The sequence below is a fragment of the Leucopleurus acutus genome (genome assembly GCF_964270905.1).
Source record: "Leucopleurus acutus genome assembly, chromosome: 1".
NCBI classification, from domain to species: Eukaryota; Metazoa; Chordata; class Mammalia; order Artiodactyla; family Delphinidae; genus Leucopleurus; species Leucopleurus acutus.
This window is the reverse complement of record NC_139142.1, coordinates 188,095,229-188,118,933: the sequence shown is the minus strand read 5'-3', so window position 1 is coordinate 188,118,933 and position 23,705 is coordinate 188,095,229. Positions and strand designations below refer to the sequence as shown.

At 36.7% G+C, this 23,705-nt stretch overlaps 1 protein-coding gene across 1 annotated transcript in view; it reads right to left on the bottom strand.

The window, feature by feature from the left end:
* MALRD1 (MAM and LDL receptor class A domain containing 1) overlaps positions 1 to 23,705 on the bottom strand; it is a gene marked incomplete at both ends in the record, with an annotated part of 584,975 nt that overhangs the window by 459,979 nt on the left and 101,291 nt on the right. Inside the window, one exon of the mRNA XM_082854883.1 lies at positions 18,793 to 18,913. Within this exon, the coding sequence (XP_082711009.1) occupies positions 18,793 to 18,913 (121 nt within the window). The remainder of the gene's footprint in view (positions 1 to 18,792; positions 18,914 to 23,705) is intronic.

The window sequence follows — 23,705 nt, the reverse complement described above, 5'->3', positions numbered from 1 at the left end:
TGAACCCTCCCACAAATTACACAACACAAGCCTAAACCCAGTAATAAGTTCCTCCTAACACTCTTGCTGAGATGCCCCACAGGTCTCCGTGGTAAGCCATTTTCCTTGTTCAGCAAGTATCAGTAAACACAACTTTGTTAGGCGTTTTACTGGTGTTCTTTGATTGATGGGCAATAATACCCTCCTGTCCGTTCTCAATATAGAAAGCATAGTGATTCTGTTAAGTCAGATCCCATAAGTCCTCTCTTCAAAGTGCCACAATGGTTCCCTCTCACTCATTTAAAGCCAGTGCCCTTACACTGACCTGTAAGGTCTTAGCTGAATGGCACTCAAACTTAGTTGTATGTTAAAAATCACATGGGGAGCTTTAAAATTATTAATGCCTGGGTTCCACCTATAGTGCTTGCAATGTAACTGGCCATGGCAATTACAGCTTTAGAAGCTCTCCAGGTACTTCTCAAATGTCGCCAAGGTTGAGAACCACAGCTCTAGATGGTTTGCTTATCTCTCTGACCTCATGTCCTATTACTTTTTTCTTATAATCACTCTCCTCCAGCCACACAGATCATTTGCTATCGCTCAGACTCACCAGGTTCCCTCCTATCTCAATCCCTTAGTTATTTCTTTCTGCCTGAAAAACTTTTCCCTGAGATATTCTCCAGGCTTATTTCCCTTGCCTTCTTAAGTCTGCTTTAAATCACCTTGTCCTTGAGAGCTACTGTGGAAACCCTATTTAAAACTGCCAGGTCCCTCCCTCTATCATTACTTTATTGCCTTCACACTGCTTTATTTTTTTTTTATAACGTATATCCCCTTCCAAAATACTATGCACTTTACTCATTTATCATTGTGTCAGTGCCTACCTTACTAGGAAGTTAGCTCCGAGAGGAGAGGGATGTCTGTCAGTTTTACTTACTGTGGGATCCATATGCCCGGAACATAGTAGGCACTCAAAACGCACTTGTTAAAAGCATTAGTGACCTTCCTTTTTCCAAAACTACATTTTTTCTCATTTCTTATTTCCCCCCCAATTCTTGATCTTATTACAGAGTTAGGCTACTTAGTTGGTACCCCAATACAAGCCTACTTATCAGCCCATCACTCCTAATTTATTTTCACTGGGTTTCTCTTTTGGCATAGTTCCCTAATTGTGTGTTTCTCTTTAAGTTCTACTTGACCTTTTATTTTTCTTAATTATATTTGTATTTAATTGCCTCTCGAAGGAGAAGCAATTAAATATCATACTTCATCTGGAATGGAGAACTTCAAGTGGCGTCACCATTTCCAGAGTTTTAGTTTAAAATACTGGCTCTTAGTCCACTCTCTCTCCCTGGTAAACTTCATCCAATATCAAAGCTTCAATAACTATTATGTCAATAAAAAGAATCCAATCATTATTTCTCCAACTCACTCCCCTCTTGTTAGTGCCAGAACTGTCCAAACTACGGACAATAATGATCTCCTCCCTCAACCCGACTTCCCCCCCTCACTCTATATTCTGTGACTCCAGATAAAAACTGGTAAGAATTACTTAAAATACCCCTTTTCCCTTTCTTCCAAAATTCAATCAAGTGTTTTTTTTTTTTTTTTTTTTGCGGTACGCGGGCCTCTCACTGTTGTGGCCTCTCCCCTTGCGGAGCACAGGCTCCGGAGGCACAGGCTCAGAGGCCATGGCTCACGGGCCCAGCCGCTCCGCGGCATGTGGGATCTTCCCGGACCGGGGCACGAACCCGTGTCCCCTGCATCGGCAGGCGGACTCTCAACCACTGCGCCACCAGGGAAGCCCCAATCAAGTGTTTCTTTATTTTACCTCATAAATTTTTATTATGACATATCTCTACATGTCAGTTCAGTCTATGATAATCTCTCATATTTACTCTTAAATTCTTCCAGCTGAAACCATTACTTCCATACCCTCCCCTTCAATTCATGCTACATACTACCACCAGAGTATAAAAATTTAAAGGCCTTAAAAATTCAAACTTGATCTTGCAACTGCTTAAAAATCCTTACATTGTTTCCCTATTATTTAGTATAATGCCCCAAATCTTTAACATTAGGCTAATTCCCAAGAATCTCTGTGCTTCTCCTGCCCTCATGCTCAAGCTACCTTTATTACTTCAGTTTCTTTAATAAATCAAAACTACCTTCCTCCTCACACATTTTAATGCCTTGTCACAACCTAGTTTTTCTGTTTGGAATCTACTATTCACTTTCACCTAGCTATTCAAATTCTTTCTATTACTTCCCTTTGAAAGTTAATGCAACGCACATAAATATAGTTGATTGAGCTTGACAAAGGAGAAGATAATACAATGAAGAAAAACAGTCTTTTCAACAAAGGATGCTGGAACAACTGGACATCCATGTGCAAAAATAATCTAGACACAGACCTTACACCCTTCACAAAAATTAACTTAAAATGGATCACAGTCCTAAATATAAAATGTGAAACTATAAAACTCCTAAGGAGAAAACCTAAATGACCTTGGGTATGGTGATGACTTTTTAAGATACAACACCAAAGCATAATCCATGAAAGAAATAATAAGTAGGACTTCACTAAAATTAAAATTTTTTACTCTGCAAAAGACAATGTCAGCATACAGTATTTGTCTTTCTCTGTCTGACTTATAAGTCACAGGGATGTAATGTACAGCACAGGGAATATATAACTTTGGTGCATAATCTATACAAATATAGAATCACTATGTTGTACACCTGAAACTAATGTAATACCATAAGTCAACTATAGTTCAATTAAAAATTAAAAAGACAATGTCAAGAAAAGAATGAGAAGACAAACCACAGACTGGGAGAAAATATTTATAAAAGACACATCTGGTAAAGGACTCTTACCCCAAATAAAGAATAAAATCTTAATACTCAACAATAAGAAAATAAACTACCTGATTAAAAAACAGTCCAAAGACTTGAAGACACCTCACCAAAGAAGATATACAGATGGCAAATGAGCATATGAAAATATGCTTCACATTTGTACATCATCAAGGAAATGCAAATTAAAACAATGATATACCACTGCAACCTATTAGAATGATCAAAATCGGGAACACTGACAACCAAATGCTGGCAAGGATGTGGAGCAACAGGAGCTCTCGTTCATTGCTGCTGGGAATGCGAAATGGTGCAGCCACTTTGGAAGACAGTGTGGCAGTTTCTTACAAAACTAAACATAATCTTACATATAATCCAGCAATCATGTCCCTTGGTATTTACCCAAAAGGAACTGAAAACTTACGTCCACACAAAAACCTGCATATAGATGTTTACAGCGGCTTTTCTCATATGGGGTACTGGACAATGGAATATTATTCAGCACTAAAAAGTAATGCACCTAAAAGCCATGAAAAGACATGGAGAAACTAACACAACATTGTAAAGCAACTATACTCCAATAAAAATTAATTAATTAAAAAAAAGACATGGAGAAACCTTAAATGCATATTACTAAGTGAAAGAAGCCAATCTGAAATGTCTACACAGTGTATGATTCCAACTACATGACATTATAGAAAAGTCAATAAATACTATGGGGACAGTGAAAAGATGAGTGGATGCCAGCAGTTGGGAGCAGGTAAGGGATGAAGAGGCAGAGCACAAAGGATTTTTAGGGCAGTGAAAATACTCTGTATGATACCTCAATGATGGATATGTGTGTTTATACATTTGTCCAAACTCATAGAATACACAACACCAAGAGTGAACCATGAGGTACACTATGGACTTTGCGTGATTATGATGCATCAGTGTAGGTTCCCCAATTGTAAGAAATATCCCACTCTGGTGGGTGATGCTGTTACTAGTAGGAGCTATACATGTGTCGGGGCAGGGGTCATATAGAGAATCTCTGTACCTTCCCCTCAATTTTGCTGTTAACCTAAAATTGCTCTAAAGATTATCTTTATTTTAAAAAAAGGTTAATGTACTAAAAAAAAAACCCTGATATCTTCACACTAGGGCCAAAGAGTCAATCTGTAACTTTCATAGGCCACTCTATAACTTTTACATACTTCTCATCAGAATTGGAATTACAGCTATATTAGTGTAATGTAGTTCTCCCCACTAGACTGTAATCTCTAGGAAGGCAGGAACTACATTATGTCTTGCTCACTCTGTCAACAGCTGTAGAGTCAGTATAGTGCTTGATATTTATTGAATGAATGAACTAACCCCGAGGACAGCAAGTGTTATACAACACCTGCTTCCTATTATTATCTTCTCTCTCCAGACACTCTCCCAAAGCACCCACTCCTCTACCCCAGTGATACAACACTAATGCCCCAGGTGAAAACTTTTCTAGCTAACTTTCCTCTCTTTACTTTTAGCAACAATTTGATTCTGCCGTTGCAAACTGTGCTTCTAGCCAACTTCCCCTGTGCCTTATGGAATGTCCAGCTGAAGCTGGGATTGACATATATACACTAATATGTATAATATAGATAACTATGAGAAACTGCTGTATAAAAAAATAATAAAATAAAATTCAAAAACAAGCAAAAAAAAGAAAAATGTTTATTCCCAAACTTTTCATTAAACCTTCCCCTCAAGCTCCTCTTCGCAGAATCTCATCCATGCCTATCCTAGTCCATCCTTACTGTCTATGGAGCAAAACCAGCTTTTTCTAGTAGTTACATTTTTATGCCTATTTTCATCTAAATTTAAACTACTCACAGCAGAGCAAATATACTAACATCTTTTCATCCTCCGCACACATTTCTTTCAGCAGGTGTTAAGTAGTTGTTTATTATTATCATTATTATTATTAACTAGATTTGACTGGCAATAGATTATCATGGCTTCTTTTATGCACACGTTTAGATTCTCTCACTAGATTGTTTTTCCCTAAAGTAAAACCTCCTCTCTGCGTCTACCATACAAAACTAACAAAGTGTGAGAAATGCTCAAACACTCTTAAAATACAAAGTCAATGGAAATACTAGCCTATTTTAAAGCCTTTCTTGTAAATGCCCATGGGGGTGAAGAGGTTTACATTCTTCGAGAACTTTACAAATTGAATTGCCCTGGAAGACTCAGTAGGCAAAATGAAAATCAACCTGAGGTCCATTTTCCACTCCTACCTCTATCTCTATTGAACTAACTGTGTGACCGTGACCGCGACCGCAGGAAGAGCCGTGACATTCATTCTCCGTGTGCCTTGCTTTTCTTATCTATAAATTAGCTAAGACATATAAATGCATTTCCAACAATGCCACGTACAAAATAAGTGCTTTATAAGTGTGTGACAGTATTTATATTGAATATCATTATCATACAATCTTTCAGTCTGTTTTTAAATCTAACCCCAAAGATAGGGGTTTATATAAACCCTGGAAGGAAACGTAAATCTCACTATCCACAGTGGTAAAGTTCTACAAGGCAAGGAGACAGGATTGCTAAGAAAACCTGGAGTTGAACAGGAGAGGATCATTAAGTCTCATACTTGTCATCACAAACATCACTAACCTGAAAACAGAAACGAAAGGGACAAGAGTAGCAGGTGTGAAAGAAAAGAGAAGGACTGACGTAGTTTGGCTATACAAGCAAAACAGAAATGCCACTTATACTTCTAGTTTATAATTTTCAAAACGAAGAAGAACAATGATCTTGCTGACAAATAAAATCCAAATGAGCTCAAAGTAATAACACACACAAAACCTTTCCACAGATACTGTTAATAATGTAATGTATTGAAATTTAATCTTAAATGATCATAGAAAAAGACTTTCTTATTAAATACATAGATTTTTATTCTCAATAGAGTTTTCAACTGAGAGAATTTATTATCTACTTTATTGACTATTTTATTATTTTCCCTCTACCGTCCTGATTTCTCAAACAACATAATTATCTACAGCAAAGATTGATCAAAATATCATGGATTATTTACCAGATTTTACTTGTCTACAAAAATAATTTCTATTTTTTTTTTCCCCTCAGTGATCAATGGCTCCATAAATGGGAATGAATGGACTTTTTCTCCACTTCTCAGTTTTATGTCACAGAAATGATGAGCCTTCACCAGAACAAACTTCCCATTCCAGTCTTACAATTACCCCTGTCTGGGGAGTTTTTTATTTTTTTATTTTTTTGGACTGGCAAACAGTATCTAAATTGTTGAGGACAATATGAAGAAGAGAAAGAGAATCCAGTTCACTAAGAAAAAATAGCAAGATAGCCTTCTTTCTACAAGAATGGGCACACTGATGTGCATTTAATGAAAAATCAAAATGCTAAATAATTAGCAAATTTAGGTTTATTTTGAGACACTTTTTTTCCCTGGAAGTTAGGCCTATGGAAAACAGCATAAGATAGAAAATAGAAAATAGCAGCTTATTTTCCTATCTTTTATTAAAATAAAAAGCAATTTATGGTTATACAGAGAGGTGCATTTCAGGAAGCCTTTAATTCTATAATTAAGTTTAAATATGTTCAATCTCACCAAAAAATGCCTTCTCAAAAACATTTTTTTTTTTAGAAAATAGGCAGTAAAAACATAGCCCTAATTAGATCTCTCTCTCTCACACGCACACACAGACACAAACACACACACATTCTCAACAAATACAGAGCAGAAGAAACATAGCTATAAAAAAATTCAAGCTTTCTCCCGATGCACTTATGTGATGAAAGAAATTTGTAAGACGCAATGAAGAATATAACAATTACTACCGGAAGGTAATGAATTAGTAAAAAACACATGGAGATGGCGTCCAAAGCATCAGCACATAAAATCACTTAGCCTCTACCTTACTGTCAGCTGTGGAAATGCCAGTGTTTAATACATACATTTGTATATTGAGCAGACACAGTAGTTTTCGGAAAATATACAAACAGTATTTAAGTTTGAAAAAGCAAATGAGAAAAATGATAAATCACTCCTTCTTCCTATACTGCTCAACCTGCCTTTGCTTAGACTTCACTGAATTCAAATACTAAGTATTGATGTATGTGGTTTTTCCTGTGAGCAGAGAGAAAAGCAGAAAATGAGAAATTGTGTAGATCTATTTTTAGGAAAAAAGCATATGCATTTCAGACTAACCAATTTTTAGACCGAAATAAATTACAATGCTCAGAAAATGATGTTTGGGAATATTAAAATACCTTTACAACACACAGAGTTGTTTTAAAATTTTTTGTCTTTCTCATCTATATGAGAAACTATTTCTTTTACCAAAATTGGTTAAAACTTACACTTGGTATCTTAGTCTGAAGATATTTCAGAGGCACAGAAAACCTAAATCATAGTAAGTTTAACAACTCTTTTGAGGTAAGGCGTAATCAGTCTTATTGTAACGAAAGAGAACTCAAATTGGGTTAGAGATAGTTGTGAAAATGAGAAAATTAGAATAAATTGCATTAAAATACTAATATTTGAAACTCTAGAGTAGCAAGGTTCCTTTTAAGGAGGATTTATGTCTATGAGTAGAAATCCTGAGACCGGTGTTGTCTTTTTCTCCTTACAGAAAACCCGTGTGTTTCTTCCAAGCAATTAAGTTTTCTATGGGGAAATTGACAAGTGGGTTAGTTCGATGCTAGACTCTCAGCCTAAAATCACTGTGCTTACTTCTCTCCTTTTTTGCTGTAAAGAAGACAAAAGACTCCTGCTTTTACTCCTCTAAATTCTTTACTGTGCCTTTACCTCATCTCAACTCACTGCTGGAATCTTTAACGTATGAATTCATAGAAATGGGATGAAGAATTAGCATTTCTGTGAATAAACAGATTCCCAGCCTAAGATTCTAGAGATCTGGAGTTCATTTGTTATTTTTTTTTTTTTTAACTCAGTTCACCACGATCCTGGGTCCGTTGCCAAACAGTGATCTCCATCCTCTTTTTGTGTCTATAAAACAATATTTTAAGTCCCTGAAACACACTATAGGAAATGAAGGCAATTTAGTACATTTCAGATTTATGAAATGTAATGTGATAAACAAAGTAATTACTAAAGGGAAAAGATTAAGGTTTTGTTTTTTTTTTTAAAAGGACATTAATCCTTTCAAACTTCTGGACAGAATTACTAAATTACCATTTGACATTCTAGGGGCCTAAGAGCATGATTTCTCCTCCAAAAGTGAAATCTTTCACTGGCTTCAAATTCCCTATTGCTCAAACTGATCAAGGAAGCAACTTTTCATTTCGGGCAAGTATCATTTTCAATTTAATGATGACCTTGAAAGGACAGAAAGGTTGCATAATGTGTGGTTAAGAATGTGTTCTGGGGGCAGATTAACCAGATGTAAGATGGGGTTCCACCAATTATGAACTACACAACATTAGGCACGTGTGCCAGCTCTAAATGTACTGTGTCTCAGCTCCAAATCTACCCTCTCTGCCCTGATTTGAGATCTGGAGCTGGACGGTGCAAACATCTCTCTTTTGAATAGCTCACACAATGTTTGGCTTCGTTAGTAAAGAGCACAGGATGCCACAAAGCATAGCAGAGGAAGGAGCTTCTCTTTTTGGCTCCAGTGTATGTTTTCTTGCTGTTCTTGGACCATGACTGCCAGCAATATAAAGCAACCCAGTTACAGTCACCCTTCAGTGAGTTTTGCAGGCATCCTGGTGGATAATTTCTACCTTGGACACTAAATTGTTAACCAAGTCTAGCCCACATCATCCCAGCAAATTTCTCCACCTTCCAGAGGGTTCCAGTCACACCCTCTCCAGTAAAGTTTAATTCTCAGTGTTGGGATGTGGAGGCCACCCCTCCTCCAAATGTATCCTTTCCTTAATTCTCTGTCGCAATCCTAGAGGCAATAGCTGCTCCCTACATTTGTTAATTCTTTTCTTCTCTACTGTTCTTTTAGTTCTTTTTGCAGTTAACCATGTCTCAGAAGGTAATAATTCTTCATATTACATTTTCTCTGTTCAAATTACTAGGGCGGTTTCTGTCTCCTGCATGAACACTAACTGATATGAAAGTCTGTAAAATGAGGATAATATGAGGGTTGAATTATTCGATTTGTTTTGATGATTAAAAGAGTTTATACAGATAAAGTTCTTAAACCATGTACATTTGGTAACAGTCTTAATGTATATCAGGGACAGGCTTACAACTGTAAATCCCAGGCAGATATTTCAATAGATAACTCTTCTGATATAGTAAGAAAAACAGAAAATATTTTAAGAAATTCCTACTTGGGTTCTAATACAAGATGGTGACACAGGAAGATCCTGAACTTACGTCCTTCCACAGACACAATGAATCTACAGCTACATATGGAGCAATTTTCTCTTGAAAAAACAAAGAAAACAAAACTAAAGCCTAGGTGAGAGACTCTTACACATTGTGCAAATGAGAAAAAATCCACTAAAAAGCCGGTAGGAGAGGCTGAGACACAGTCTTGCCCTAAACCTGACACCAAGCACAGCGATTCACAATCAGGAGGAAACTCAAAACACAGAGCTTCTCCCCAGGGAGTGAAAGACTGGAACCGTGACATCAGGTACCCCAACTTTTAAGACCTGCACCTGAGAAAAAGCCCCCCAAAACATCCAACTTTGAAAAACAATGGGGCTCACGTTCAGGAGACACACAGATTATAGTGAACTGAGAAATGGCTCCTAAAGGGCTCACAGTCCCGGGCTCACTGTCTCAGACTCACCCTATGGACCAGTGCAGAAGCAGCTTATGGAGAGGTGACTACCTTTATGGGAAAGAGGCTTATATGCTTATCTAAAAAGTGTCAGCCTAAAGGGCACACGTTTACTTTAACACACATCCAGGGACTGCTGGCGAACTCCCCAGGAATGGAGGCTGGCAGATGCCATCTTTGCATAGCCCTCTGTCTCCATCCAACTTGCTGTACCTCTTGGAAATGGCTTGCACCCTCCCCAGTTCTGTGCCTGATGCCCAGGGAACACCTCAAAGTCACCTGTCACTGGCTTATGTCACCAGCAGGGCTTATGCTAGGGGGATCCACAAGACTGTAGCCAACAGAGAAAAAGTTCTTAATTATCTACCACCCCCAGGAGACAACAGAAATACCCAGTCTTTCTATGAAAAAAACATATTAGCTTATCTTCATAGCTGTGGCCTGAAGGGCAGGCTTCTGATCACACAAACATGTAAGAGACCTCAGAGGGTGGGCAATATCCTCATGTCCTCCCTCTGTCTGATTCCAGAATGCCAGTATCTCCCAGAGAGGAACTGCACAGTGTCTGGTGTCCTGGTTTCTGTGGCTGCCGTCCAGAGGACAGCCCTGGATTGCCGAGCTCTGGTGGTCAGTAGGGTTTTTATTCCCAGGTCCTGTTAGACTGTAAGCAATGGAGAGACAGAACTTGGCAGGCTACCACCCCCAGGGCCCTGTGCAAACCAAAATACACCCCCAATATTTCTGTGAAAGAGGCCTATTTGCTTGTCCCAGACCTTTGGTCTGAGGGGCAGGCTTCTGGTTTGGCACACTTCTAAGGGCCTACCAATGTGCATTCCAGGGATGGAGGTCAGTGGACACCATCTTTGCAATCTCCTTCTGCCTTGCTCCAGGTCACATGGTGTCTCCCTACAAGAAACTCATCTGGCATCCTGATTTTTTTCAACTGCCTCAGAGAGGACACCCCTAGATGGTCTGGCTATGGGGGCCAGGAGGACTTAGGCTTGCAATCTCACAGGAATGTATATATTTGCATACTTTACAAGTTGCTGCCTGGAGGTCTGGCTGCCTGAGAGTCCAGCTTCCAATCAGCCTGAATCTAGGTGCTGACTGAGAGCTTCTGCTTTGGGACATTGACAGGACTTAGCACACCCTCAACTACTGGAAGCCACTAAAAGTAAAATAGGCTACTTGGACAATCACAAATGTTTTAGAGATAACCCAAGAGCTAGGTTAGTTCTACACGAGGCTACTTCTTCAAGACTGGGAGAGGTAGCTGTTTTATCCAATGCATAGAAGCCAACATAGAGAGACAAGAAAAATGAAGAAATGGATGAATATGTTCCAAGAGAAAGAGCAAGATAAAACCTCAGAAAAAGTCCTTAATGAAATGGAGTTAAGCGACTCATCTCTTGAAGAGTTCCATGTAATGGTCATAAAGATGTTCACCAAACTCAGGAGCAAAATGGATAAACACAGTGAGAACTTCCACAAAGAGGCAGAAAATATAAGAAAGTACCAAACAGAAGTCACAAAGCTGAAGAATGCAATAATTAAACTGAAAATACACACGCAGAGTTCAAGAGCAATAGAAAGGATCAGTGAAATCAAAGACAATGCAGTGGAACTCTCCCAATCAAAGCAGAAAAAAGAATTTTTAAAAAGTGAAGTTAGTTTAAAGGACTTATGGGACAACATCAAGCAGGCCGACATGTGCATTATAGAGGTCCCAGAAGGAGAAGAGAGAGAAAAGGGGGCAGAAAACTCACCTGAAGAATAAGCTGAAAACTACCCTATTTTGGGAAGGAAATGTCCAGATTCAGGAATCCCCAAGAGTTCCAAAGAAGATGAACCCAAAGAGACCCACACCAAGACTATTATAAATTTAAATGTCAAAAGTTAAAGACATGGAGAGAATTTTAAAGCAGCAAGAGAAAAATAACTTGTTAAATACAAGGGAACCCCCACAAGGAAATAAGCATATATTTCAGCAGAAATTTTGCAAGCCAGAAGGGAGTGACACAATATATTCAAAGGGCTGAAAGAAACTTCCAATTAATACTCTACTTGGCAAAGTTATCCTTCAGAATTGAAAAAGAGATAAACAGTCTTCTAGCAAGAGCTAAAGAAGTTCATCACCACTAAACTGTCATTACAAGAAATGTTAAAGGGACTTCTTTAAGCTGAAAAGAAAGGATGCTAATTAGTAACAGGAAAACAAATGAAAGTATAAATCTCACTGGTAAAGATAAACACACAGTAAAATCGGTATAGTCTACTCTTGTAAAGATGGTGGTTTAATCACTATTAAAGATAGTATAAAAGTTGCAAGAAAGAAGTAGTAAAAAAACTGTAACAACAATAATCAGTTAAGAGACACATAAGATAAAAAGATGTAAAATGTGACATCAAAAACAAACATGGGGGTTGAGAAGAGTGAAAATATAGAGCTTTAGAATGCATTTAAGTTGTTATCATCTTAAAATAGACTTAATAAATGTAAGTTGTTACATGGAAACCTCATGGCAACCACAAAGCAGAAACCTATAGTAGATACACAAAAGATAAAGAAAAAGGAACTAAACATACCACTATAGAAAATCATCAAATCAAAAAGGAAAAGAGCAAGAGAAAATAAAAGGAATGGAGGAGCTACAAAACGGCCAGGAAACGATTAACTTAATGGCAACAAGCACCTACCTATCAATAATTACTTTACATGTAAATAGACTAAATTCTCCAATCAAAAGGCACAGAGTAGCTGAATGGATAAAAAAGAAGACCCATCTACAATGCTACCCATGAGAGACTCACTTCAGATATACAAACTGAAAGAGTTAAGCTTTGGAGATAAGTGATATCAGACACAATAGACCTTAAAACAAAGACTGTAATAAGAGACAAAAGAAGGGCATGACATAATGATAAAAGGGTCAAACCAACAAGTGGCTATAATGTTTGTAAATATTTATGCATCCAATATAGTTCCTCCTACATATATAAAAATATATTAACAGACCTAAAAGGAGAAATAGACAGCAATACAATAATTGTAGAGGACTTTAGTACCCCCATTTTTATCAATGGATAGATAATCCAGACAGAAAATCAAAAAGGAAATATTTGGACATGTTGGACCAGATGGACTTAACAGATATATAGATATATATGAAACATTCCATCCAAAAGCAACAGAACACACACTCTTCTCAAGTGCACATGCAACATTCTCCAGGACAGATTATATGTTAGGCCACAAGACAAGTCCTAATAAATGTAAGAAGGGTAAAATCATATCAAGCATCTTTTCTAACTACAATGGTATGAAACTAGAAATCAATTACAAGAAAAAACTGGAAAAAACCACAACTATGTGGAGGTTAAAAATATGCTACCAAACAACCAATGGTCAAAGAATACATCAAAAGAGAAATCCAAAAATTTCTAAAGACAAATACATATGGAACTACAACATACCAAACTTCTGGGATGAGACAAAAGTTCTAAGAGGGAAATTCATAGGGATAAATGCCTATCTCAAGAAACAAGAAAAACCTCAAATGACCTAACTTTACAATTCAAGGAACTAGAAAAAGAACATAGCCCAAAGCTAGTGAAAGGAAGGAAATAACGAAGATCAGAGTTGAAATAAATGATATAGAGATTAAAAGGCAATAGAAAAGATCGATGAAACTAAGAGCTATTTCTTTGAAAACATAAACAAAATTAACAAATTGTTAGCTAGACTAACAAAGAAAAAGGGAGGACTCAAATAAATAAAATCAGAAATAAAAGAGGGGACATTACAACTGATAACACAGAAATACAAAGACTCATAAGAGGCTACTAGAACAATTATACACTGATAAATTGGAAAACCTAGAATAGATAAATTCCTAGAAACACACAACCTGACAAGACTGAATTATGAAGAAACAGAAAATATAAATAGACAACTATGAGTAAGGAGAGTGAATCAACAATCAAAAACCTCCCAACAAACAAAAGTCCAGGACCAGAAGACCTCACTGATGAATTCTACTAAAAAAATTTTTTCTACCAAACATTTGAAGAAGAAATAATACCAATCCTTAAACTCTTCAAAAAATGGAAGAACACTTCCAAACACATTTTCAAGGCCAACCTTACTCTGATACCAAAACCAGAAGAGGATGCCACAAGATGAAAAATTACAGGCTAATATTCCTGATGAACAGAGATGTTCATCAAACACCTCAATAAAATATTAGCAAATCAAATTCAAGAGCACCTTAAAAGAATTATACACTATCATCAAGAGTGGTTCATTTCAGGGATGCAAGGATAATTCAACATTAGTGAATGTGATATATCATATTAACAAAATGAAGGATAAAAATCGTATCAATAGATGCAGAAAAAGCACTTGACAAAATTCAACATCCATTTATGACAAAAACGTTCAACAAAGTGGGTATTAAGAGAATGTATCTCAACATAATAAAAGCCACATATGACAAGCCCACAACCAACATCACAATCAATGATGAAAAGCTGAAAGTTTTTCCTCTAAGATCAAGCACAGGATGAGGATGCCCACTCTCATCATTTTTATTTAACATAGTATTGGAAGTCCTAGCCACAACATTTAGGCAAGAAAAATAAAATTAAAATAAAATAAAAGAGCATCAAAATCAGAAACAAAGAAGTAAAACTATCACTATTTGCAGATGACATGATTTTATATATAGAAAACCCTAAAGATTCCCAATAAAACTGCTAGAACCAATCAATGAATTAGTAAAGTTGCAGGATACAAAAACAATATACAAAAATCTATTGCCTTTCTATACATCAATAATGAAGTATGAGAGATAAATTAAGAAATGAATACCACTTATAATTGCATCAAAAAGACACAAAACATCTAGAAATCAATTTAACCAAGGAGGTGAAAAACCTGGGCACTAAAAACTATAAGACATTGATGAAAGAAATGGAAGAAGACACAAATAAATGGAACAATATTCCATGCTCATGGATTGTAAGAACACTGTTATAATGCCCATACTACCCCAGGCAATGTACAGATTTAATGCAATCCCTGTCAAAATTCCAGGGGTATTTTTCACAAAAAATAGAACTATCCTAAAATTTTTATGGAACCACAAAAGACCCCAAATATCCAAAGCAATCTTGAGAAAGAAGAACAAACATGGAGGCATCTTGCACCCTGATTTCAAACTATATTACAAAGCTATAGTAATTAAAACAGTATGTCATTGGCATAAAAACAAACATAGATGAATGGAACAGAGTAGAGAGCCCAGAAGTAAACCCACCCATATATGATCAATTAATTTTCAATAAAGGAGGCAAGAATATACAACGGGGAAAGGATAGTCTCTTCAGTAAATGGTGTTGGGAACACTGCACAGCCACATGCAAATAAAATGAAAGTGGGCCACTATCTTACACCATACACAAAAATTAAATTAACTTGAAAGGGATTAACGACTTGAACATAAGACCTGAAACCATAAAAATTCTACAAGAAAACATAGGTAAGAAGCTCCTTGACATCAGTCTTGGCAATGATTTTTGGATTTGACAGCAAAAGCTGAGTCAACCAAAGCAAAAATAAGTGGGATTACATCAAACAGTTTCATCCGTTTCTGGCCCAGACTTCCTAAAACCCTTGAAATTTCCGAGGTGTTACGTGTGACAAAGTTGTCTTTTGTTATGCTAATGGAGTGACTTTGGACAGTATCTAAAGATGGAGGCTGGTTGCCAATGGAGCCAACTATATGATTAGAGGGTTGGAACTTTCAGTCCTACCCCTGACTTCTGGGGAGAGGAGATGGGCTGGAGGTTGAATCAATGGCCAATGATTTAATCAATTACACCTGTGAAATGAAGACTCCATGAAAACCCAAAGGACAGAGCCTGGAGAGTTTCTGGGTTGGTGAACGTGGTGCTGGGAGAGTGGCACCTGGAGAGGACAAGGAAGCTCCTCATCCTTTCCCCATACTTTGCCCTATGTTTCTCTTCCAGCTAACTGTTTCTGAGCTATATTCTTTTATAATAAATGGGTGATCTAGTAAGTAAAATGTTTCTCTGAGTTCTGTGAGCTGCCCTAGCAAATTAATCAAACCCAAGGAAGGAGTCTTGGGAACCTCTGACTTATAGCCAGTCAATCAGAACAACAGTAACAACCTGGGCTTTAGACCATCATCCGAAGTAAGTGGAAGAAGAGGGGAGGCAGCCTTGTAGGACTGAACCTTTACCTGTAGAACCTGATGGCATCTCTAGGTAGATAGAGTCAGAACTGAGTTAAATTGTAGGACACCCAACTGATGTCCTGAGCACTACCTGGTGTGGGGAACACCCCTCCCTACACCAGAATTGAGTCCTTGGAACACAAAAGATGGGAATTTATCTGAAGAAAACAAAAACACTAACTCGAAAGGATATATGCACCCCCATGTTCACTGCAGCATTATTTACGATAACCAAGAAAAAGTGGTACATATACACAATGGAATAATATTCAGCCATAAAACAGAAGAGAATCTTTCAATTTGTGACAGCACAGATGGACCTTGAGGGTATTACGCTAAGTGAAATAAGTCTGACAGAGGAAGACAAATACCATATGATTTCACTTACATGTGGAATCTAAAAAACAAACAAACTAACAAAATAATAAATAAATAAAAATAAAACCAAGGTCCTAGTTCAGAGGACAGATTGGTGATTGCCAGAGGCAGGGAATTAGGGCATAGGGGGCAAAATGGGTGAAGGGGGTCAAAAGGTACAAAGGTGTATTCTAGTTATAAAATAAGCAAGTTAAGTCATGAGAATATAATTTATAGCATGGCAACTATAATTAATAATATTGTATTGCATATTTGAAAGTTAAGAGAGTAAATTTTAAAAGTTCTTTTCATAAGAAAACAATTTGTAACTATGTATGGTGATGGGTGCTAACTAGACTTATTTTCATGGTTATTTTGCATTATATACAAATATCAGATCATTATGTTGTATGTCTGAAACCAATATAATGTTATACATCAATTATACCTCAATAAAAATATTTTTAAAATTTAATAACAAATAAAAAATATTCTTAATTAAACAACACTCACTTAAGTAGCATGTACTTTACGTTCAGAGAGTAATTATGCACACACAAATCTTAGTCCAGTCAGTCAGGACTTTCACTCACCACAACTGGCTTCATCTGCTCCATCTGGGCAGTCAGATGTAAAATCAGAGAGCTTGCTGGATGAAATACAGCCTGCATCGTCATGTGGCCCAAATCCAGCTTCAAAATTAAGAGATCGAGAGAATAAAACATCTTTTTTCCTCCAACATAAATGGGATGCATAATTGTTTCACGAACACTAGTTTTTAAATATGCTAAAAATGGCAAGCACAGGAGGATCTCAATAAACCTCTGGCCATTAATATAACATAAGTCCCTATCAGTGGGACGTGATAAGTCCCCTTCCACTCCTGTCCCTAAACTCCTGGCTGGCAATAATACTAAATTCAGTGAAGGAGATCCTGTAATTGCCTACTGGATAAATTTACAAAAACGGTGAGAAAGTTTCTTTGCCTTTGTGTAAAATCATTGGTCTTTCAGGAATAATTCATGTAAGTTTGGCCTAATGAGAATTATGCTCTAACCAACTGAGCTGGTGTTCAGATTGAAGCACACATAAAGGAGTTTTGAGTTAATTTATGAAAAGAATTCTCTGTATGTGAGATCGAGTATTCTCAGAGCCTTCTGCTAAGGTTAATTTTAGTGATAATTTAAAACATTTAACCACACTTCTGCTTCCAAATACACTCTCCTCAATGTCAACTCTAATGCCTTCCTACTATTCCAATTCTGGTGATGCAGTATATGATTAGAAGAATAAAAATGTTTAATTAATTAACAGAAAGAAGTAATTCTGGTTAACCCTCCAAAACTCATTAATCATTAAATCTGCTGCTTTACATTCCTTAATGTCCATCAAAACAACTCACACACACAGAGCTTAGAAAGGTTTATTATAAATTCAGGACACATATTCTGAGTAAGGTAAATGCATGTTAACACAATACAGAGTTAGGACATAGAATATACAGCCTTACCAATGAAAGATATCTTTAATAAAGGACTTTTAAAAATTCTTTAACCCGGATCTCAATCCAGAACTGATTCTCCTATACCATCCTTGATTAGTGAGTGCATTTAGCTCCTGTTAAGAATGCAGTTTTTCCTCTCACTAAATATGTTGTTTAAGGAAACGTAACTTCAGAATGTATGACATGCCTGATGTCCACATGCAGTTATTTTTCATGGATGGAGAGTAAGAAAAATGAAGTGTTTCAGTTTTCAGGCAACATTTTTAATATTTATTTCTATTTGTTAACTGAGACCTGACTGTACGGGTGGTCAGAAAGAAACATCAGTTAGTGTTAAAATAACAAAGTAACTGCAGGCAAAATGTATACCATTTCAATGCACTCTCAGAACCTAAACTACGGTTACATTTTCAAAAATGCCTATTCTACTATTTGGGATCCATTTTTATGACAATATACCTGTCTCTTAACTGCAATTCTCTACAAAATATTTAGTCAAAGAATTAGCCGAACTCCATCTGTTTCTTGAAAATATTATGTTTTGAATTTAAACACAGAATTTTAGGGTCAAGTTTGAAATTTTTCATTGGCCTTAAGTCAGTTTTTCAACCATGATAATGTTTTTGAACTCCTGAGTGATTGTGAAACATGAAGTTAATTACATATTCACTTGAAGTGTCAAACAAAATTAAAATACAATTGAATTTTTATAGCAGTGTTTTAAAACATGCAAAATATTTTAAATTCATAACTTTTATAATTTAAAAAAAAATCTGTATGTGACAATTTTAGCCACAAATGTAGAATGTTATTAGAAGGGAGCCTAAGGCCTAGACTGTGATATAACATATTCTTTTAAAAAGGTAAAAATATATTTTAAAAGGTAAAAAAATATGTTTTAGTTTTCAGGGACATGTGATATAATCCACATCTTGGTATTAGGCATTAGTGAACTATATTATTGAAGGATTCTAATATATTTTATATTTTGATATCAAGGAAAACTAATTATTTTAATGTTCAAAACTGCAGCAACCACAAGAAAAAAACTTACCTTTGCGTTGAACGCTAGTACTTGGAAGCGTCTTATATGAAATTTCACATTCCTGGGATACACTGATGTCATCTAGAGCAACGGTAGCATGTGATGATAAAACAGTAGCTTCTAAAATTAACTATAATTACAGAAAGATAAATTATTAAAAATATACTATAAAAGTCTTGAAATAACTTTCTAGGCCCAAAATGGAGCCATTCCTGCCCTGGATGCCATGACAGCAAACCAAAACTTAGATAACTTTCATGCCCCTTTAATGCTCCCCTTGACCAGAAACGGAGTATATTCAGCAGTCAGTCCCCCAACTTCAAGCCAACTCTGGGCTCTATATTTCCTTGTTCCTTCTCACCCTAAACAAGGTTGACTATATGGCCCCAGTCAACTCGATATCTTCTGTTTTACTCTTTCTCATTCTTTATTCTTTATCCTAGAAAGCTTCCTGCCTTCCACCCATTTTACAGTTCTCCAAATAGAGACTGTCTGCTTCATGAAGTGCTGAATAAACCTTGCCTGTACCACCTAAATTGTCTTCTTTAACCATTTTTTAACAAAACTAAATTTATTACAAACATACTTTTTGGTGTAGAGAAGCTCATCTGCATCTGTCCCAAACTTCCAAACTAATTTTAGAAAATTGTTTGACCAGAACATTCAAATGAGGAATTTATAAAGTCATAACTCCTTTGACAGCACCTTAGGTAACTCTAATATCTTAGGTAATCCTAATATCTTAGGTAACCTTGTTTCAATCAGAAGTTGTAACATTCATCATGACTGAAGGCTGCCTTCCCATTGGAGCCATTAAGTCATAAGCATTTAAAATGAGCTCTTTGGGGTGATCAACTGTGTGGTTTACAACTCAGTTTAATTGAAATCTGAATTCGTTTATAACAGGTTGGCTGAAGGCAACTCATTTCTATATCAGAATATTTAAACACTTATATATATTATATATACATATATGGAAACCTACTTAGTGAGGTAAATAACCACATACAGTGGTTAGTAACACTCATATGCTAAAGCACTTGGAGGCATCTATTTAAGTTTAATTTATTCTAATATTCTAAATAATGACTGGTATAATTTGTTTTCTTTCTTGTTAATCACTCACATTATTATGTTGTTACTCCACCATAAAAGAAAGAAAAAGGAAGGAAGGAAGGAAGGAAGGGAGGGAGGGAGGGAGGGAGGGAGGAAGGGAGGGAGGGAGGGAGGGAGGAAGGAAGGAAGGAAGGAAGGAAGGAAGGAAGGGAAGAAGGAAGGATGAATTTATGTCCAGAGCCTTAAGGATGCATAGCAGGACCACTAGACCAGGACATGGCTAGTAAGTGCATCTCCATGTAATCAGGGAGGATTGCTGGTCTCAAAGATCTTACAATTTACTTGATATGATATATTAACAACTAAGCTATACCATAAGTACTATATAAGAGAGAAATACAAGATACTAAAAATCAAAGAAAAGCACTTCATTATTTCTGTCAAGAATATGAGATAGAGTTTGAAAAAAAAAAGATTTAGCAAAGAGGTAATATTAAACTTCAGTTTTAATTGTTGCCTAAGATTCTGTTACCATGAGAAACTGGTAACATAACAAGAAGAAAAAGGAAACGTGAACATGTAGAGTATATTTAGAAAACTTTGGGCATTGTAGGATGATGGGGTTTAGGACATGCTGTCCCAAAAGAGGGCACCTATGCAGCATATGGAATATTTCTAGCCAAAGGAACTTGAGAAATGGTATGTGCAGGATAGACTTTTTGACCTTTCCTCTAAAGCAGATCAAACCCTCACGTGAGAGGAGCCCTCCCTATGCCAGAGATATCCTTATCTCTGAAGACAAAAGGACACAGAGAAGCTGAACAAACAGGCCTAGCTAAGTTCCCCAGTTTATTACACTCGGCTCATACTCTTTGCCCTATCGTACCTTTCTACACCTATTCACTCTTCATCAAACCTCTGACAAAAACCCTCAGGTTTAACTATTTCTTCAGGTCTTCATTTCCTTATGAAGGCCCCCACGTCAAGTAAAACTAACATTAAATAATTTTATATGCTTTTCTCCTGTTAATCTGCTTTATCAGTTTAATTTTGAGACCCAGTCAGGTACCCTAATAGGGTCAAGAAAGACTATTTCCTCCCCTATGGTAGGAGTATAGGATTTTTTGCCTAAATGAATTATTGCCTAAATATTTGTTAAGAGAAGAGGACCGATTGCCTGAATTGGTGCAGCCCAAGTGGACAGCAATTTGATGACATCTACTGAAAAGATAAATAGGGCTTCCCTGGTGGCGCAGTGGTTGAGAGTCTGCCTGCCGATGCAGGGGACAGGGGTTCGTGCCCCGGTCCTGGAAGATCCCACATGCCGCGGAGCGGCTGGGCCCGTGAGCCATGGCCGCTGAGCCTGTGCGTCCGGAGCCTGTGCTCCGCAGTGGGAGAGGTCACAACGGTGAGAGGCCCGTGTACCGCAAAAAAAAAAAAAAAAAAAGATAAATAGCACAGACTACAAAAATTAAGCCCATCCTCAGGGTTTACCTTAGAGAGACACTCATAGGCACACATATGAAGACCTTGGGCAGGAATGTTTGCTTTAATGTCGGTTTTGATAGCAAATGAATCAGAACAACTCAAATGTGAATCAATAAATAAATGGTGATATAGATCATGGACTACTGAGCCAGTTAAAAAAAAAATCTATCTCTGTATGCTAATACGGAAAGACCTTCAACATAAGTTTCTGAGTAAAAATTAAATTACAGAAAAAATTTATAGTATGGTACTACTTAGGCCAAAAATACACATGGTTCAGATTTCTAGATATATGTGGTACATACATACATATTAATTAAGTAGAAAAGGGTCTAGAGCTAAAAATAAACTAGTGTTATAGTTACCTGAAGATACAGACTATGATGGGAGGTAAGGATGCTCAGGAGGGACTATTCCTTAATCTGAAACTTTTGATACTTTATAATGAGATGTATATAATTTTCATGATTTTTAAAATTCTGATTAGAGCTGGTTTCTGTAGAGTCTTAGCCAAGAAATTTGGCCTTCATACAAGAGGCAGAAAATAGTCATAGATTTTAAAGAAGGATTTTGATGAAATACATACAAGCATTGTTGAGAAATAAATTATGCTTAACATCATTAAGTTATTGTAATGTATTTGGACAGCTTTAATTTGGAAGAATTTTTTTTATTCATTATTCTAGTATGTCCTACATTGAAGTCAATTAAAATATAGATGTTTAATTCTTCAAACTCATTAGACAGGTAATTATGACCACCATATTTGAAGGACTACACTACTCAAAGGAAAGCTGGAAAAAGACAGAATGTTTGTTTGGGGCACTTCTGTGTCCCAGGAGAGGTACATGCTCCTATTCTTTGAATGGAGTGGGTGCGCCCTGGGATGAGCTGAATGATGGGATAGGTCTTTAAAATATGGTTACATCATTTTGTCCGAAGAAACCCACTAGGCTCTTTTACATCTTCATATTAAAATGTAAGTATAAAACAACTCCCAGGGCTTCCCTGGTGGCGCAGTGGTTGGGAGTCCGCCTGCCGATGCAGGGGACGCGGGTTCGTGCCCCGGTCCGGGAGGGTCCCGCATGCCCCGGAACGGCTGGGCCCGGGAGCCATGGCCGCTGAGCCCTGTGCGTCCGGAGCCTGTGCTCTGCAACGGGAGAGGCCACAACAGTGAGAGGCCCGCGTACCGAAAAAAAAAAAAAAAAAAAACTCCCAGAGTAAAATAAAGATGATATTAGGTCATGTACATGTCTGCTTGCTTACTTCTACATAATTAAATTCAGGACCATGTAATGAACGATTATAATTTGACCATTAATTAAAATTTTCCAACTTTAAACAGAGAATAATGTTACTTCCTTTAAAAAAAAAACTGTATCTCATATCTGTAAATAATATCACCTGATTATTCCAAAATCATCTTCACTGTTCCTATTTTGTATTACTTGCTTTAACCAAGCTGATCGTTTGATTTGTCACCAAAGGCAGTTCCCTTTGGGAACCACAGTATCATGTAATAATTGGTGTGCGAGCCAGAGGCTGCTCACAAGCAATGTTTCAACCATTGACAAAGGCAGAGTGAAAACCTCATTTTATACGTTTCTCAAGGTAATTTGAGAGTTAAAATTTCAAATTATATGTAAATATCTTTCCTTCTAAAACTATTTTTTAGGATCTTGCTGATTTTTGTCTTATCCAATTATATTATATTACTCCCTGAGTGAACAGAATCACTTCTTGTTTTTCTTTCAGGAAGCACAGCAACGTGTAAATGTTGTCTATAATCAAGTGATTACTTTTTAGATCTGCAAAACAGAAAGAAACTTTTCCAGAGAAATACTCAACTAGCATATTTAAATTTTGGTTCTTTGATATCTTGCTTTAAAAAAGAATAATGAGAGTGAATAAATATGAATCTAAGAGGAAATGGAGACAATAGGAATACAGTAAGATGCAGTAAAGAAAAATTCGACTATAGTAATTTTTGATGAATAATGGTGGTATTAAAAATAAGATCAACAGCAAGCTTTTATTTAGAGCTTACTGCATGCCAGGCACGTCCACTTATTTGAACACTGTGAAGATGATGTTATTTTCTTCCACATTTTAAAGCAAAGGAAACAGAAGCTTAGAGAGTTGAAGTTATTGGTTGAAGGTCACATATCTAGTATGAAAAATGTGTGACCTGAGCCATGGGTGACTATGCTGTACTATAGCACTATCATGAAATAAAGAGATAACTGGTCTTCAGCAGATACTGCAGAACAGAGCTACCTGGCAAAACAAGATTGCCTGAAGCCCTAGGTTAAGAAGGCTGAGGACAGAGCAACATTACAGAGACTAGACCAGCTTTTACTTTGCATTATAAATCTCAC